Consider the following 17,175-nt stretch of genomic DNA (forward strand, 5'->3'; position numbering starts at 1 on the left):
TCCTATCAACCTTCAACCACAATTGTCAGCATTGGCATATCATCAATGCATTTTTCCTTTCTTGAAGTTTCAGCTGTGAGTAGTGGGTTCAGAGAGGAGGTTGTAAAAATACAAAGTTCTGAGTTATTGGCTGAAGTGGTCACTGTAACATGTACTTTAGACATTGGGTTGAAACGTTGACCATGAAAGGAATGGTATCAGATTTTTTTTTTTAGTCTGAGCAGAAGTGCAAAGTCAGTTTCAGATGTGGAAGAAACATCAAATTGGCGATTTTGTAATCTGATTGAACCATATGAAAGATTTTTTTTTTCTTTTTGGCACTTGCCCCTTATGCAGTTTGTTGAATAAAAATGAGTTTCTGAAGACAGGGTATGTAGTTATATATTTCATTTTTTTTTTTGATGAGGCAATACACGGTAACTCTCAATGTGCATTAAAAGACTATTAGAGGTGGGCTTACTATTATTGTGTAATGCACTGTTAGATGTCCCTGTAGCATACAGCAATTCTGGAAAGGTTTTGGCTTATATTCTTATAGCTTTTTATTTTTTCTATGAGTGATGTTATCTGTTGACTGTTTCTCGTTGATTCCATCAATTGATGGGTGAAAGGTTTTTGTTTGTATATATTGTGGTAGTAGCACATCATCATGACTGTATTCAGAAATGTTTTGATAGAGATTGTAAAATATTAATTTCCTTATAAATGTTTGCATTTTATTAGAGCACTGACATGCAATTCTCAGAAACAGTTGAAAAGAGTACTACTTAATGACAGAAAACTCCATGATTAAACCTGCTTTAATTCAGGAAAGTATTACAGTTATGACCAAGTCTCACTTATCCAGACCCGAATGTGGAAAGTTCTATTTTCATGTGAATGACATAGTGAATATTTAATGAGTGGTAGGACATCAATGTTGCCATAATGTACTGGTATTGAAGTTGCCATTTATAAACTGTGAAAATAACGTAGCACTGAAGGCTTCCTTGGCGGTAGAATGTTGGATGGTAGGAGGCTTAACATTGCACCATAGAATATGTGGTGCACCGTTAAGCCTTGTACCAACCATAGGACACCGAGTTCAGGTGCTCCATTGTTAGTATCCCGTTATAAATTTGCCAATTTGTAAGGATTATCTTTTCTTTCTAAAGTTAACAAACCGTCACAACAAAATCAGCAAAATTATGATCATGCGACTCTATACCTTCAGCAGACCTGCCAAGTTTTCACAATACTGATCGAGGCTACCTGAAAAAAAAAAGAAAGAAAGAAAACAACCAAACAAGAGAAGCATATCTTCCTCATTCTGACAAGAGGCAATAAAAAACTTCCCTGATCTACAAGTTGTCATTGTTTACTGAGGTAGATCTGTGATACCTCTAAGGAACAACCTTGATTGTGATGCAAATATTTTGGCAGCCCTACTTCAATGAAACAACAAAAAGTAGAAAATGCAAGATGAGGGAATATTTATGTGATGAATTGATGGCCAAAAGCCAGAAATGCTCCCTTCACTTTGCACGAGTTAGATTTTGATATAAGAGATCTTTCAGAAAAAAACCAAAAAAAAAAAAAAAAAACCCTGCTTGTACGGGGCATTACACCAGCAAGTACATATCATCATGTTTGCATCTACAGTACTTAAACCTTATAGCACTGTCCTCAGTATCTTAACTGAATTTAGCAGCCTTGTTAGAATATGTCACAAAGGATAACTATTGATGTTCATTTGTCATTTTGCATAGTGTCACTCAACAGCCAGATTTCCTTTGTCTGCCATATTGTATTTCAGGATTAGTATGTTGTATTCACAAGGCTGCAGCAAAGTGTTCATGCCAACCACAGAAGTAACTTATTCATTGTTATCTTTTTTTTTCTTTCAATTTTGATGATGTTTTAGAACTCATGATTTTTACCATGTTCCTGATATTCACACACGTACTTGCAAGAATATATTTGAAGAAAGCACAGGTTTTGATTCCCTGTGAGATAGAGATATTTTTGGACAGTAAACAATGTAATTTCAATGACAAAAAGAAAAATAAGTTTACAGAAATTTCATGGCAATCACTTTCAACAGATATATTGTTCTGTCCACCAGGATTCTATGGAATTATATACAAGGAGCATTTTCACCAAGTGCTATCTATATTCCAGCATTCAATTGATTTATGAAGAAATCAACTTTATTATAGCTCTGAAGTTAGCGTACAAATCATAGTTTAAAAATGAGCATTGTAAATGTTGTTGATGTTTTTTGGGGGAAAATAGGGGAAGGTGTTTGAAATACTTTCCAACATCTTTATGTGTCTCTGTTTGTGCTGATTGTTTTTATTTGAGTAATGTTGACTATTCTTGACATTTTCTTAATACCTCTGTTGTCACGGTATCAAATTATTTGTCATGGTATCAAAATTGTTGTAAATCTCGTATTTGCAGTGCCTCTGGTTGAACTCAGCACAGATGGAAGGAATAAATTGAACAGAAGAAGAAGAAGAAGAAAAAAAGTTATTGTTTGATTGTATCCCCTCATTATTTGGTAGCTGTATCAGAGACTGGTATGATGAGATGAAGAATGAGAAGAAGAGAGCAGGAGGGAGAGAGAGAGCAAAAAGGGGAGGTGGAGAGCATGCACTATAAGAAGTGCAAAGTGTGCAGAAGCCCTCCTATGAGAAGAATTGAGTAGAACAGAGAAACAAACTTTGACATACTATTTGTTTCCTTTTGTTTTATTTACTGCAGTAGCAAATGATAAACCCACAGAAACTGATTTTCAGAGAGTCAATTAATAGATCACTGCCACTCAGCACACATGAATATATCACATGGCCAGCGGAACTGAGCCCCCCCCCCCCCCCCCAACGTTTTTTGCACCATACAAAGGAATACATAAGGTGTCACCACTTTGGGCCCCCCCCCCCCCCACCAATTTTTTTTTTTACCCCAGAAGTGCATAAGTGGCACTACAAAGAAATAGAAACCTTTAAGTGTGAGGGTGGTAAGGTTATGTTTTTGTGCTGAAAACCTTTTTTTTTTTTTTTTTTTTTGCTTGTCAGCTGAAGAAACCCGGAAGTGGCACCAGAAGTTGCACTGAAGGCCTTTTTTTTTTTTTTTGCTTGTTACCTCATGAAAGTGCCCCCCCCCCCCCGCACTTTTACAAACGTTCCACCAGCAGTGTATCACACAATTAAATTGATAGATACTATGCAGATATTGCCTTTTTAGTGGTGTAATATACCACACTTGACCACCCACAGGATTTAAACATTGCCCATGAGATTATTTTTCCTGAAACATGCCGCACTGACAGAAAATCTTGTCTCCAGGGAAAATCATATCTTCTGAGGGACTGTCAAGTTTTATATTATGATGATAGACAAAGTGATATGCATTATACATGTACTAGCTGTACTATTGTAGTCTACATGAATACGCATTACTTCATTCTAGCCCCATCAGCAGCCAGTCAAATTCTAGAATTATATCACATGACGTGATGTCCCTGCTCACAATATGATTTTGATCCTTGCTGCATTAGGTATGTGATTGTAGCTAGTCACCAACCAGTATTTATGTAGACCATTTAATGTATACAACTGATATATAAAAATAATGATTGTGATGAAAACGGTTACAGCTCGTTATTCCGAAGGTTCGTTATTCCGAAGGCTCTTTACTCCGAAGATTCGTTATTCCGGAGGTTCATTATTCCGAATTTCATTTTCGGATTAACGAATCTTCGGAATTACGAACCTTCGGAATAACGCTACAAATTTTCGGATCAACGAACCCTTTTTCATTTTCGGATTTACGAACCTCTAGGTATAGGGAATTTGTGTGTTTCGGATCAAAGAACCTTCGGAATAACGAACCTTTGGAATAGTGAACCTTCGGAATAATGAACAGCACCCATGAAAACAACACCGCTCTCACATAGACTATACCTTACTCTGCTTCTTTGTGCTTGGAATAGATGTATTGCAATAAATGCATATGAAATGTAAGGTTGTATTAATATATCAACAGAATAAATATTTGATGTTATGAGGATATATGGAATAGGTAATAAACGATAGCTATTTACTTCTGGCAACTCATGGAAGTAAATGTGTGTCCTTATTATTATCTTTAACATTGATAACTGCCTGATCATTCTATATAGATTAGAGTACTGTAAAACATGATATATTCGCGGCATGAATTTTTCGCGAATTGGAGCCGACGGCCTTTTTTGCGGCATGAAATTTTCGCGAACTGCCACTGGCGTTCAATGCATATAGTGTAGACAAAAACTTTCACGTGCATTTTAATTTCGTGAATCTTGGCGCTCGCGAAATTCGCGAAATTAAAATGCACGCTAACATTCCTTGTTTTACAGTATAATATTCATTGTTATCATTACTATGATTCTTTATTATCATTTTTCTATCATCATTCTGTTATTGTCATTAACACTTTCATCATTACAATAATTATTTCTGATATTACTTTACTTATTTAATAATTGAAATTTTATGCTATCTGCAGATAATGCTAGGTGTAACTCAAGGTACAATGTTCAGATAAAGATGTCAATAAAGCAATTTCGCATGCTGTAATTGACCTTTCATGGATATGGAATGCACTGCACTTAGAGTTCAAGTAACTCTACCATAATTTACTGCATCTCCTTGACTACCCTGTTCTCCACCACTTTGAGGGGCTCACAATCCACAATACAATCTGGTGAGGTGGGCCTAATGAATTGTAGAAGGTACTGTGTCATGCACGCCCCTGGGCTATCCAAACTCTTCATTCATGTGAAGTAGCAAAGACTAGTAAGGGGATTTCCCCTTTTGGCTCACGTGATCCATGTACCAGACTTTAGTATATTGTGTAAGTTTAAAAGCGTTATTTGCGGCGACTATGAAACAATCAATATCCCTCCAATTCAATTAATAAGCCAATAAGCACATTATAATTGTGGTTATCTGGGTCATCTTACAGGTTTTGACGAATATGTGCGAAACTCCACTGTTTGATCCAAACATCTTTTATTTGAAGAGTTTGGAATCTAGACTAGCAGAAATCCAGGAAGTACAAGACCCATTTTTTACGTATCGATTTTCGTATCGTAAACCAGTGTATTGCGTGTGAATGCATGAAAGATATGCCATATAGGGTAGTTATAGCCACCCCATGAAAACGCCTGTGTACGTGATGAGCGGCGACAACCAAAGAGCTGCAAATCAGGAAATCGTCACACGCATTAGACCGGATCTGTAAACAGCTATTTTTACGATGAGTAACAAGGATTTAACCGCACGAGTTTACATAGAAAAGAAAGGGAATGACGACAGCGCCATACCAACGATTCATTTCTGTGACAAAGATGAAAGCACGTCTAGCAACCGGGATCAAATGAGTGTCATAGCGGAACTCTCTTCGGTTTCGTGTGCATCTGCAGCGTCCCACTCTCAGCACATGGTATCGTCGCCTGCGTGTGACGATAAAACAAGCTCGGTCCTGAAGTCGAGTAGCATGGCTGGCCCTGGGAGCTACCAAACTTCTGCCAAAACTGATGAAAAACGCCCTGTGATCGACAGGAGTATCCCTGCAATCGCCATAGGTAGACAAACGAGAAGGATATTGTCTCAGTTCCTGACTCCCCCAAAATATGGATCGAAAAACTGGGAAGACATGGCCGAGGAAATGGGCTTCAATTACCAACTGGACATTCTGAACTTCCAATTGAAAGATGACCCAGTGGCTACAGTCATGTCAGAATGGAGCACGAAGTCAGACAGTACAGTCGGAAGACTTCTTGATATCCTAGACATCATTGATAGGCCAGATGTACTTGATGCGTTGCCCGATTCTTTAGGTGAGACTGAATGCGAATTACAGTACACGTTTGTATCACTGCACTGAGTGTTTAATATTGTCCCAGTCTGTGAAAAGGGGAATCATTACTTACCCGAATTTTCTGGCACTTTCTTGTGCCAGTTTGGGGTCTTCAAATCCGTTATAAAGGCGCAAAGTACCAGGTTGATACAGATTAAAATTTGCAGACTAGTCTACTGATGTGAGTTATCTTGGGTGATTCACAAGTGGAAACTGTATAAACCAAATATTTTGTGAGGTTTTTAATATTGTAAATTTTGCCAGTCGGGTGCTATTTGTGAATTTAAAAGCATGTGAAAATATTAACTCTGATCCCGACATGAATGTCACATGCACGCATACACTTCTCCGTTTATTACTGTACTCCACAATTGCAAATTTAACCTCTTACAAAATTGTCGGGAGGTCCAGATTCACACACAGAAAGAAAAGACGCCCTAAATATATGGCATATACAGTGGTGTACTTGTCATTCCAGTAGTGACTATGAGACTGACACTTCACCTGATTCAAGCTTCAATGCTAGAAGTGAAGTGAAATCAAGTGGGTGAAGAGTGACCTTCATACAGGTACTCCAGGGACAGTTTTTCTCTTTTTAAAAGAGGAGGTATCATGAGATCACAAAGCATCAGTCATTCTAGACCTCAAACTTGAGATCTTATATTATAATTGTAAGGCAGATTAGTACCAACTGAGGAATGCTTCCACCAGGTAATTTGATACTCTGAATCAAAAATGGCTGAAATACTTTTTGCTTTAACCTTTTTGAGGACGGTTGATTTTGCTACAACACGCATTTCCTATAGATGCTTGCCTGAGTATACTCTGGACTCGTCCTCAACAGATTATTAGTTACATGTGAGCTAATTTTAGTGAAAGTTTGAATGAAATCAATCAAATGCTTCAAGGATGATATTTATGATTATAATGATTTTATTCAGGAGTAGTGCTCTTGGTTATGGTTGGAGCAAGGAGTAAAAATGCTAAACAACCCCCCCCCCCCTTAAAGGTATTATTTACCATTGGCAGCAGTGATTAAAAAAATTTTCAAGTTATTACATGTGATGAACATATGTAGGTCAGTTGCATCTCAAAACATCCTATCATATAAGAATTTGCAATAAAGCCTAAAATATTTAAGGAGATATCAGTATTTTTCTTAATAAACTGTAACTGTAGACAGTTTAGTCTGGAAACATTTTTATTCTAACACTTGTTATCATTTTGTATATTTAACAAAACTTAACATTGATTTTACTGATTCAAATTTTTACAGTGGTTGTTTGTATTCCTAACTCACAGTTTAGAACTATTTGACAGCACTAATGCTGGGTTTTTGTTTCATGTACAAATGGTCCTTTATGTCTTTAATGAGAAGAATTTCAGGATGAAGAAGCTATGGAAAGTCATGTATTTTCTTTTGTTTTTTTTTCTTCATTTTTCTTTAACTCTTTGAGGATGGGCTGATTTTGCTGCAACACACATTTCCCTGCAACACACATTTCCCTCAGGCATTTGCCTGAGTATACTCGGGGCTCATCCTCAATGGGCTAAAGGGAACAAAAAGTATGTGGGAATGGGGGTGCCACGTACCCCCCCCCCCCCCCCCTGCAGCCCTTTTCTCAGGAATGATAATGTATGGCAAAAGGGTTGCTGTCGATTTCTCTACTCATGAATTCATCTTAGCAATGCTGTACAGTTATAACCAGCTTTTCTTCTGTCTCTTGATTTGATCACATGCAGCCGTTGATTGCAGACGGTGGAGGGAAAGACAAGCTCAAGCTCAGACTCCAGTGCAAGTACCAGAAGGTATCCTCACATCTCTCATTGAAACTACAGAGGAAAGTAAATGGAATCTGAGGAAAATTCTCATCCTGTAGTGTCCTAGCTTGTCGCTTTCCATCTCTCTCTTTTTTTTTTTATGGCAAATTACATTTCTGTTGTATTGTGTTGGAAATCTATGTTTGTGTACTATGGCCACATTCTAGACTGACAAGATTATTCTGTAGGATTAAAAAAAAATGTCTTTATTATGTTAATCTATAACAAAACTTACCAAACAATGGAGATGCTAGAAAAGAAGATTTATAGTGTCTACCAGAAGACAGAGAGACAACAGTCATATATCATTTTGTACTTTGTGGACAATATTAGAGGAACATTACACTTGGAGTTCTTTCAATCAAAAGCTCTCCCTGACCAGCTTTCATGAGTCTTGAATGACTTGTTGAATGTGCCTATTCCAGATGATAGGTCCATCCAGGGGGTGGTTCCCACCTCCCTGGTCTATCAAAGAATTAGAGAGATGCCTTAGAACAGAATGAAGGGTTTTTTTTACATCATTTGAATTTCTTGTGACGTGTTTGTATTGCTCTTCTCTACCACACAGTAAGCGGTGGATCCCTCAATGCACAGACAGCTATGCAGCAGCTGAGGGGGATCACGATGGGAGATGATCCTTCTGGTAAGAACACACTTGGCATTCCATGGCATGTTATCATCTCCCTTTTTCCTAATCTGTCGATTAAACTAGTCCTTGTCTGATATATATCATTGACTGATTTTTCCCCTTTGGATAATCACACACAAAATAAGAAATTATCCACTCTGCATTCTTCACATCTTGCTTATCAAAGAAAAAGAAATATCTTTGAGTGTGGGTTACAATAAACAGAAAACTGTATGCGTGATATCCTTTTGAAATAATAAATCAATTGTGACTGATAGATTATCCACTTCATCATCAGTCTCACTGTGTATAAAGAGACACGCCCCATGTGTACCAAATATTCATGTTTTTAGGCAGCATTGCATAGTACTGGACATTGTGAAGCACTCGTCTGACATCCTAAACTCCTTTCTGTTTCTTACTGGCAATAAGAAAGAATCTACTGTAAAACCAGGGGTTTTCATGTGCATGAAACTTTCACAAATTTCATGAGGAGTCAGTGTTTACAAAAATAAAATGCCTATGAAAGATTTTTTTTAACGAAATGCATTGAATGCCAGTGGCAATTTGTGAGAGTTTCATGTCGCGAATGTTTACGGTTTGGGAGTGTATTACAGAAGTATGTGGCTTTACTTTCTCTCCTCTGAAGGTCCCCTGGAAACCTTTGATGCCTACGTGTGCTTTGCGGAGACTGACTACAGTTTTGTCCAGACTTTGATTCAAGAGCTCGAGGGTCCTCCACACAACTTCAAGCTTTGCATCGACATCCGCAACTTGGTGCCAGGAGGCTCTTACGAAACTGTCACGGCCGAAATTATCGAGAATAGGTGACCTATCTAATCATCTTCATATCCTTTATAGATTAGAAAGCAAGTACATGTAAAGATATTTGTGATTTATTGTGCATGATGATCTATCCAATTGGCGCTGTGAAAATTGTAAATACAGCATGCAGACCAAGGGTACACATTTTTCCTGGATATTGCTCTAAAAGAAGTTTCAACAATAGCCTCTTAAAAAAAAAAGTTCATTTACCAACTTGTCAAGTACTGCAGAATAATCAGTTTAAATTCTCATTAAGTAGAGCAATTAAAAAACTTCATTTGAATGAAAACCTACCATCTTTCAAAGTATATCTGGAATTTAGGTGGACATTATTGAGCCCAGGGTTGTGTATGAAACGTCAGACCATTCATAGTGAAAAGAGGGTGGGGTGTTTGTAGAGCTAGATATGGAAATTGTGACAGGGTCAGGGTGGTAAAGTTTCTGTGTGCAAGTCAGATTTGCTGGTAGGGAATGATGTCTCTTTGTAACCATATTGTGATTCTGTCTACTCTCTCATGTGTCACTATAATCCTGCACAGTATGACTGCAGCTGTCTGTGAAGAGGTTTTTGGCTATGGGAGGCTCACTCTAGTATAATATATATCTATGCATGCAAGATTATAACTTTTCAACAGCACTCCAGCACAACAAATCAAAGAAAGAAAGAAATGAGAATTACCGCATTTATGGCTAATTTCATTTTTTAAACTATATCTTCAGTTACGTTATTACCGCACTTTGTCTGCGTAATGTTCACCTCTTTGCTTAGAAGTGATGACTGTACACAGGAGCACAATGTCCATGTTTAAACATGTCATTTGATTGGTAACCTGTTTTATATGTAGTGTGAAAGAGTTGTAATAATGTTTTGGGAGAGTTGAGTGTCTGATGTTGAATACAGTAGTCAGTGTTTTGTCTTCCTGACGAGGCGATGAGATGAATGCAATAATTTACATGGTGTTTTGAATGAATAGAGCGGTACTGAGGAGATATCAAATGTCTTAACATTTTTAATTTCCTAATAAATCCTTTTTGATGATTTCCTGTCTTCCACCAAGGTGCCGTAAGATGCTGGTAATTCTCTCCCCAGAGTTCCTCCTCAGTAGAGGATGTGACTTCCAAACCAAAGTTGCAGTGTCACTCTCACCAGGTAGAGTTTTCATCCCAAAATATGTTGCAGTTGCCTGATTGCACAGACAATTTTTTTTTGGGCTGAAAGTACATAAATCTTTTAATGTGGCAGGTGCAATAACTTTTTAATTTGTTTTCCCTTTATTATTGTCATTTAGCACAATCATGGTTGATTCATTCTTATACTTTACACATTAAAGGTAGATGTACTGTAAAGAATGTAAAAAAAAAAATCTTGGCTGCAGTATCTGACATACTTCCACAAAGCGATTACAAATTCTAGTTTAAATGATTATTGAATTCTTCAAGAAGTGTGTATACATGTATGTGAGTGAATAGATTTGTCATACTCATTTGATGAAAAAGAAAGGGTTGAATGCTGCCCAAGTATGTATGATTTTTTATCATGGCTACTGTACGACTAAAACACTGACGCTTATTTCATTTACCTGCTATTTATTTACGTTGATGTAGGGAAATTTGTCAATCAGTTCCAATATATTGTTTAACAGATAAATGTAGATATCACATGACTCATGAGTGTTATTTTACTTGACTGCTGTTAAATATTGTAAAGACAGCAGAAATGAGCAAATAAGGCTTTCCATTAAACTTGTAATCTGACATGATGTTTGTTTCATGACAAATGTATAAAGGTGATGCACAATGTTGATTAGGTAAATCATAAATAACTGCAGTATGCAGTGTAGCTTTGTTTGCTGCTCTTGGTAGTGAATGTAACATATTTGTCTCTCAAGATTTCACACATTGATTCTGAGTGATCACTAAGATCAATTTGTTGTGCTGTGGTAGAATTTCAAGTTTAAGTGTTAAGTGGTGTACTTCCTTCTGTTATTCCAGGTGCGATGTGCAAGCGAATAATCCCAATAATGGTAAAGCCGTGCACACCACCAAACATCATCCGCCACATCACGATGTGTGACTTCACCAAGTCCGACCTCCTCCCCTGGCTATGGGATCGCCTGCGTAGGGCCATGAGGACCCCCTGAAGACCATGGCCACCCCCTAAGGACCATAGCCACCCCCTGAGGATCATGGCCACCCCCTGAGGACCATGGCCACCCCTTGAAGACATGAACTCACGACCTCTGCAGCATGTAGCTAGGCCGAACGCACCTGACCTCCATCGAGCAAGCACTCCATCACAGTGTAGACACTCTTCTCTCAGCTGGTATGGTTTAGAGTGTACATCATATTTCTCTTAGTCTTGGTGTTGGACATGTTGTAAAATCTGGTAGCTTTTTTCTTTTAAATTCATTTGTTGTTCCATATTCCTCATTTCATTCAAGTTTGCATTCCATTCTATTCCAAAAGAGGAGTACAAGAGAAAGTAGTCATTGAGATGGAAATAAACAAATCTATAAGCAGTTATGAATAATGTGTAATATGAGGAACCTACTAAAAAGCAGAAACTTGTAGAGTGTATGCTCCATAGTGATGATTTAAGAATATAATACAATGTATTAATGGCAAAAAATGACAATATATGACAACACAAAATGTCAATGATGTAATAAAGTTATGTAATGCACTAAAAGTAATACAGCATTCATGATTTCACCTAAGGTAATAAAGGTTAGTAACAATTTGGTTCAACAAATTTAGTCAAATTTAGTCACCCAAGAGAGACTTCATTGTTAGTACACTTTCTTTCATACATCAGTAATACTACAGATATTTTCCTTGTTACTGGACCAAAATCAACTGAACAGTTGTTCTCCTGTCATCTCATCTTTAACATATAAAGAGGAATAAATTTACCTTTAAATGCAAAGCAAAACAAAAAAGACAATCATACAAACTTGGAAAATTGATCTTGCCATTTGTTTTTAAGAAAAGTCTGCAACCATACGTGAATTTTTTTTTTTCGTGAAAGCAACTGTACAGATGGTTGCATGAAACATTGCTTGAAACAGGCAATGAAATCATATTTTTAGAGATTGTTTTAATGGAACTTAAGATGCACCTCATTTATTTCCAGAGGAAGTTTGTAAATATTCAATGTTTCTCACCCAGAAAGTAGTATTATCTAAAGTTTGTATCACATATATTGTGGTGATGGCAGTAATTTTCCGGCTATGTAGAGAGCAAATCAACTGTGTGATAACTTTTATTAAATATTTGATCTAGACATCGTCCGTAAATCACCGTTAGATTCATACTAGAATTGGAACCACCTGTTGTAAGAAAACTGCACCAAGAGTAGAAATTCTATTTCTGTAGTTTTTCTTTTCAATATTTCTCAAGCATGAAAAGTGATGGATGCCTCTGTTCTGTGTATGTAGGCATGTTGTTTTTATGTATTTATTTAGAAATAAATATTATAGGAATAGTTGACTTCCTGAAATGTACAGTTATATATGTATATGCAGTGTAGGTTTTGGTTTGATCATTTTAGTCTCTCCCCTTAGAATTGATAGTGGTCACCATGACAATCATTTAATACCTTGTGCACTTCCTCAAGATCAAGATTCACTGTAGAGGATGTAATCTATTATTTTCTGGAAGAGGATGATGATTTAATTATCTTTCAATTCACAAGTTAAATTCAGTCAAGTATTATTGAGTGTCAAAACAATCAGCTCCTCTTCACCTTAATGGATACAAGACTTGAGGAGTAGGTTTTCTTGCCAAGTTAAACAGTCTAATGTGTTTTCTCCATTTAGCTCCCAGTGGACTTGCTATAAGACATCCATTTTATGCATTCTTTACTAGACCGTGTCCGGGTAATATACACATTATTGGTTTCTGACTGTTCCATGTACAATGTATTTAGATATGACTTCACGTTGGTAAAATTTTAGCAAGTAGGGACCGATATGTGTGTGATTACTTTACAATCAGAGACCCGATTCAGAATTTGACAATGGTAATCATCAGTTCTTCTTCATTCTATTTTTCTTTGTAGAAGTGGAGCTACTGGAAAGTTTACCAAAGTGTGCCTTTTTTATTACCTGGTATTCCATTGTTGTGCTTTGCAGTCAAGTTGCAGTATGATGGTCTGTACAAACCAACCATTTCTTGTACTGCTGTTGTTGGTGAATGTCTGATATTGTAATTTTGTAAATCCATGCTACGAATTTGGTGAACTGTTTAATGCAACATTGTACAGTATCTCATTTCTATCAAAGTTCATACAGAACAAAAGTTTTCATGAAATCAAATGGACCAATTTTTGATTGCAATTTGTTGTCCCCGCCGAACGAGTTCGAGCAGGGGACTATGAAACGGGCTCCGTACGTGTGTGTGTCCGTGTGTCCGTCCGTGTGTCCGTGTGTGCGTCTGTGTGTGATCAAAATGTTCAATTTGCTACTTCTCTGTCATTTATGAGCCGATTTTGATTCTGTTTGCTTTATATGAGAGCACTACATGGGAGCTTTGAAACTTCTACACAGAATTTCAGTTGTGACCTTTGACCTTGACCTTTGACCTATATTGTACATTTTGCTACAAAATGCTACTCCTTCGCCATTTCTAACCCGATTTCGATTCCATTTGCTTTATGTGATGGCACTAGTTGAGGGCTTCAAAACTTCTACACAGAATTTTGACCTTTGACTTCGTTGACCTTTGACCTTGATTTTTTGACCTGTATTGTACATTTTGCTATAAAATGCTACTCCTTCGCCATTTCTAACCCAATTTCGATTCTGTTTGCTTTATGTGATGGCACTAGGTGAGGGCTTCAAAACTTCTACACAGAATTTTGACCTTTGACTTCTTTGACCTTTGACCTTGATTTTTGACCTATATTGTACATTGCATGGCTACAAAATGGTACTCCTTCGCCATTTCTAACCCGATTTCGATTCCGTTTGCTTTATGTGATGGCACTAGGTGAGGGCTTCAAAACTTGTACACAGAATTTTGACCTTTGACTTTTTTGACCTTTGACCTTGATTTTTGACCTGTATTGTACATTTTGCTACAAAATGCTACTTCCGGCGGGGACATATATTACGCACGGCGTAATTTCTACTTTTCCTTGTTGTTTTTGTAAGTGTTTTGTGTGCTGATGTGTTCCGATGTCAATGTGTGAAGTTACAGCAAATCTTTGTGTCATGTCTAAAGTAACCATGATAGCCAAATGGTCCCACAAGAGAAGTCTGGTCTGAGTCCAGTTTATCCCATCGACTTCTGAGGAATAGCGCTTCAGAAATTCTTATCTTGTCATTATATTGGTACATCAGAATTTCACTGCATGTCTTATAATGGAGAAAGATTAGATGGAATATTAGTTAACTTCATGAATCTGCACAAGAACAGGAAGAAATTTACAAAAATAGCCGTGAAAGAAACAGGAACTTTAAACTACAGAATCATGTGTTACGGCTGTAATTTCCAGTTGAAGATTCACTTATCAAACCAGTATTTGTGAGGCCTCTGAAACTTCCGCAACTGAAACAAATGATTATGTATGAACAAGAAAAAAGCCAATTGAAAGATTAAGTTTTCACTCTTCCTTATCTATCACTGACAATGAATAGTAAAATTGTGATAAACACCAAACCAGAGTATTTTGGTACGTAGGACTTGCAGGGTTACATCAAATGAGACTGGGGCTCTTTCTGACTTGGTGAGTTTAGTCCAATTCTGATTGTGTTCTCTAATGAACAATTTTAAATGATTATAAGTAAGCAGTCACAGTCCCTTCCAGAAGACCAGACAATGGGGATTTAGTGCCTAGCCAAAAAACAAACCAAATATCTCTTTATGACTAAAATGACATAAATACAAATTTTGTCATATATATATATATATATATATATATATATATATATATATGTATATAAAATATGCACAAGCACACTCACAAGGATACATATACACACATCGAAAACTTAAAAGTCCCCACCGGAAGACCAGACAATGGGGATTAAGTGCCTAGCCTAAAAACAAACCACATATCGCTTTATGACTAAAATAACATAATGCACAAACACACTCACAAGAACACACTTCAAAGAAGTCATGCATACACTCATCCCCTCTGTAAGCCGATTACAAGCACACATTGGTGGCATAGATAACTGTCTGACAGAGATAATGAGTTAAAGGAACTATGCAATGCAAATGCATGTTGACTCGTATCGATTGATAATACCCTGACATACCAGTGAAATCTTGTGTGTGTCCAGGAAGGTGGGCTCATCTCCCTAGTTTATCATAAATGAAACATGCAAGTAACGCTCGGTCTAGGGAAAAGTACATCCCAATGTCTTTTGTCCATCATGTCAGTACTTCAGCAGTGATTGACAGTTGATGTCACTAGCAGAATATTGATTTGAAGGACTGTTTTTCGATTTTTTTTTGTTGGTTTTTTGTGGTCATATCCAAGTAATCTGAAAAAAAACCTAGAAAAATCATCATGATATATACAGTATGTCACATATCTGATCCTTCTTTGGCCACATATTACTAAGTAAGTGATGTTGAGGGTACGTATCATGAATCAACACGAGTCAACTTGCACTTGTATTATGTAGTTCTGTTAACTTTGTAGCTTTTGCATAACGCACATAGCCTACACTGTACTGTGAAATATAATTTTATATAGACCTACTTTATATCTCTGAGTGTTACTGTAGTAGCATATCGAAACATTGAGTTGAGCTTATACTCTTTTACGTCCGAGTTTATTCGTTTACACCACGAATATGAATATAAAAATTTGGAAGCCCTAGGAGAATGGAACTTACATTTAAATACAATTGAGTCATTTAATAAAGACATCAAAACTTGTCCAAGGTCCAAGGTGTATGAAATGTGATCCACATTTGCAGGCAAGTACAAGCGCTTGTATATCTCAGTGTGTATGTGTGTGTCGTGTGTATGTGTGCAGACGTGTGTGTGTTTATGTAGTGCATGCGTATGTATGTCTGTGTGTACGGATGTTGTGCCATGTGTGTGTGGTTCAGATTAGCCTCCATTCAAGGAAGGACCACGTGACTCTGATCTGCCTGGTATACGCAGATTACAACAAGGGAATTTCGGAAGTCGAATTTCGCAATAAGGCGGTTTATTACACTCACATATGTAACTTCTCTCTCGGGAACAACGTGTAGACCCCGCGCAAGTAGCAAGCTTTTCCATATAGGTGCGTACTTGTGCATAACCATGCAGACGCTAGAATCGATTTGTATGCAATAAAAGTGAAGTTGCATGATAAGGATACAAAGGACTTGCTTTATACCTAAACGAAAGAGGAACTACGTGGTGTCGAAATTCGTAATCTGGTTCTCCCCCGAGATTAAAGGCATTATTTACCATTTGCAGACGAAACAAAATCCCAGCTTTAGTGCTTCAATATAGTTCTAAAATGTGAGTTAGGGATAGAAACAACCAATGCAAGGATGTAATCTATACTCTCTAAAAAAAGTCGAGTGAAATTTTTCACTCTTGAAGGAGTGAATACAAAAAAGAGTGAATTTAGAGTGAAATTGGAGTGAATTTTGAGAGAACATTTTCATTTTCACTCGTTTTAGAGTGACGTCAGGGATCACTCCAAAATCTTCGAGTGATCCCTGAGGTCACTCCAAAATGAGTGAAAACGAACATGTTCACTCGAAATTCACTCCAACTTCACTCTAAATTCACTCATTTTTGTATTCACTCCTTCAAGAGTGAATATTTTCACTCGATTTTTTTTAGAGAGTAGATAATGAGAAACCTCTCAGGGGTTTCTTATTATCTCACAAAAAAAAGAAGGAAAAAGCTAGAAACCTGAAGTAAGGCCTCAACCAGAGCTACTAGTATACGATCTCTTAACCGTCAATATGTTCCTTTTTGCTTAGTTAATTATTCGTTAATACACGTGTATATCTTATCTTCTCCCGCTCCACCGATCACCAGGTCTGTCCGTT

At 37.1% G+C, this 17,175-nt stretch overlaps 1 protein-coding gene across 1 annotated transcript; it reads left to right on the forward strand.

Moving 5' to 3' along the window:
* Positions 1 to 5,223: 5,223 nt before the first annotated feature.
* Positions 5,224 to 13,459, forward strand: LOC139740325 (myeloid differentiation primary response protein MyD88-like). Its single transcript, XM_071650918.1, has 6 exons — positions 5,224 to 5,866; positions 7,630 to 7,695; positions 8,276 to 8,350; positions 8,985 to 9,162; positions 10,219 to 10,310; positions 11,153 to 13,459. Exons 1-6 carry the CDS (start codon positions 5,284 to 5,286, stop codon positions 11,299 to 11,301), a joined length of 1,143 nt encoding a protein of 380 aa, XP_071507019.1. The 5' UTR covers positions 5,224 to 5,283; the 3' UTR covers positions 11,302 to 13,459.
* The last annotated feature ends 3,716 nt before the right edge of the window (positions 13,460 to 17,175 follow it).

The sequence above is a fragment of the Diadema antillarum genome, unplaced genomic scaffold (genome assembly GCF_040938485.1).
Source record: "Diadema antillarum isolate AM-2024a unplaced genomic scaffold, OU_Dant_1.0 seq00000847_RagTag, whole genome shotgun sequence".
Classification (NCBI taxonomy): Eukaryota; Metazoa; Echinodermata; class Echinoidea; order Diadematoida; family Diadematidae; genus Diadema; species Diadema antillarum.

Excerpts from the sequence above, each read along its gene's own strand:
- LOC139740325 (XM_071650918.1), top strand. The coding sequence starts at position 5,284 with ATGAGTAACAAGGATTTAACCGCACGAGTTTACATAGAAAAGAAAGGG. Across the intron at positions 5,867-7,629 it reads TGCGTTGCCCGATTCTTTAG|CCGTTGATTGCAGACGGTGG; the intron begins GTGAGACTGAAT and ends GATCACATGCAG. Across the intron at positions 10,311-11,152 it reads TGCAGTGTCACTCTCACCAG|GTGCGATGTGCAAGCGAATA; the intron begins GTAGAGTTTTCA and ends CTGTTATTCCAG.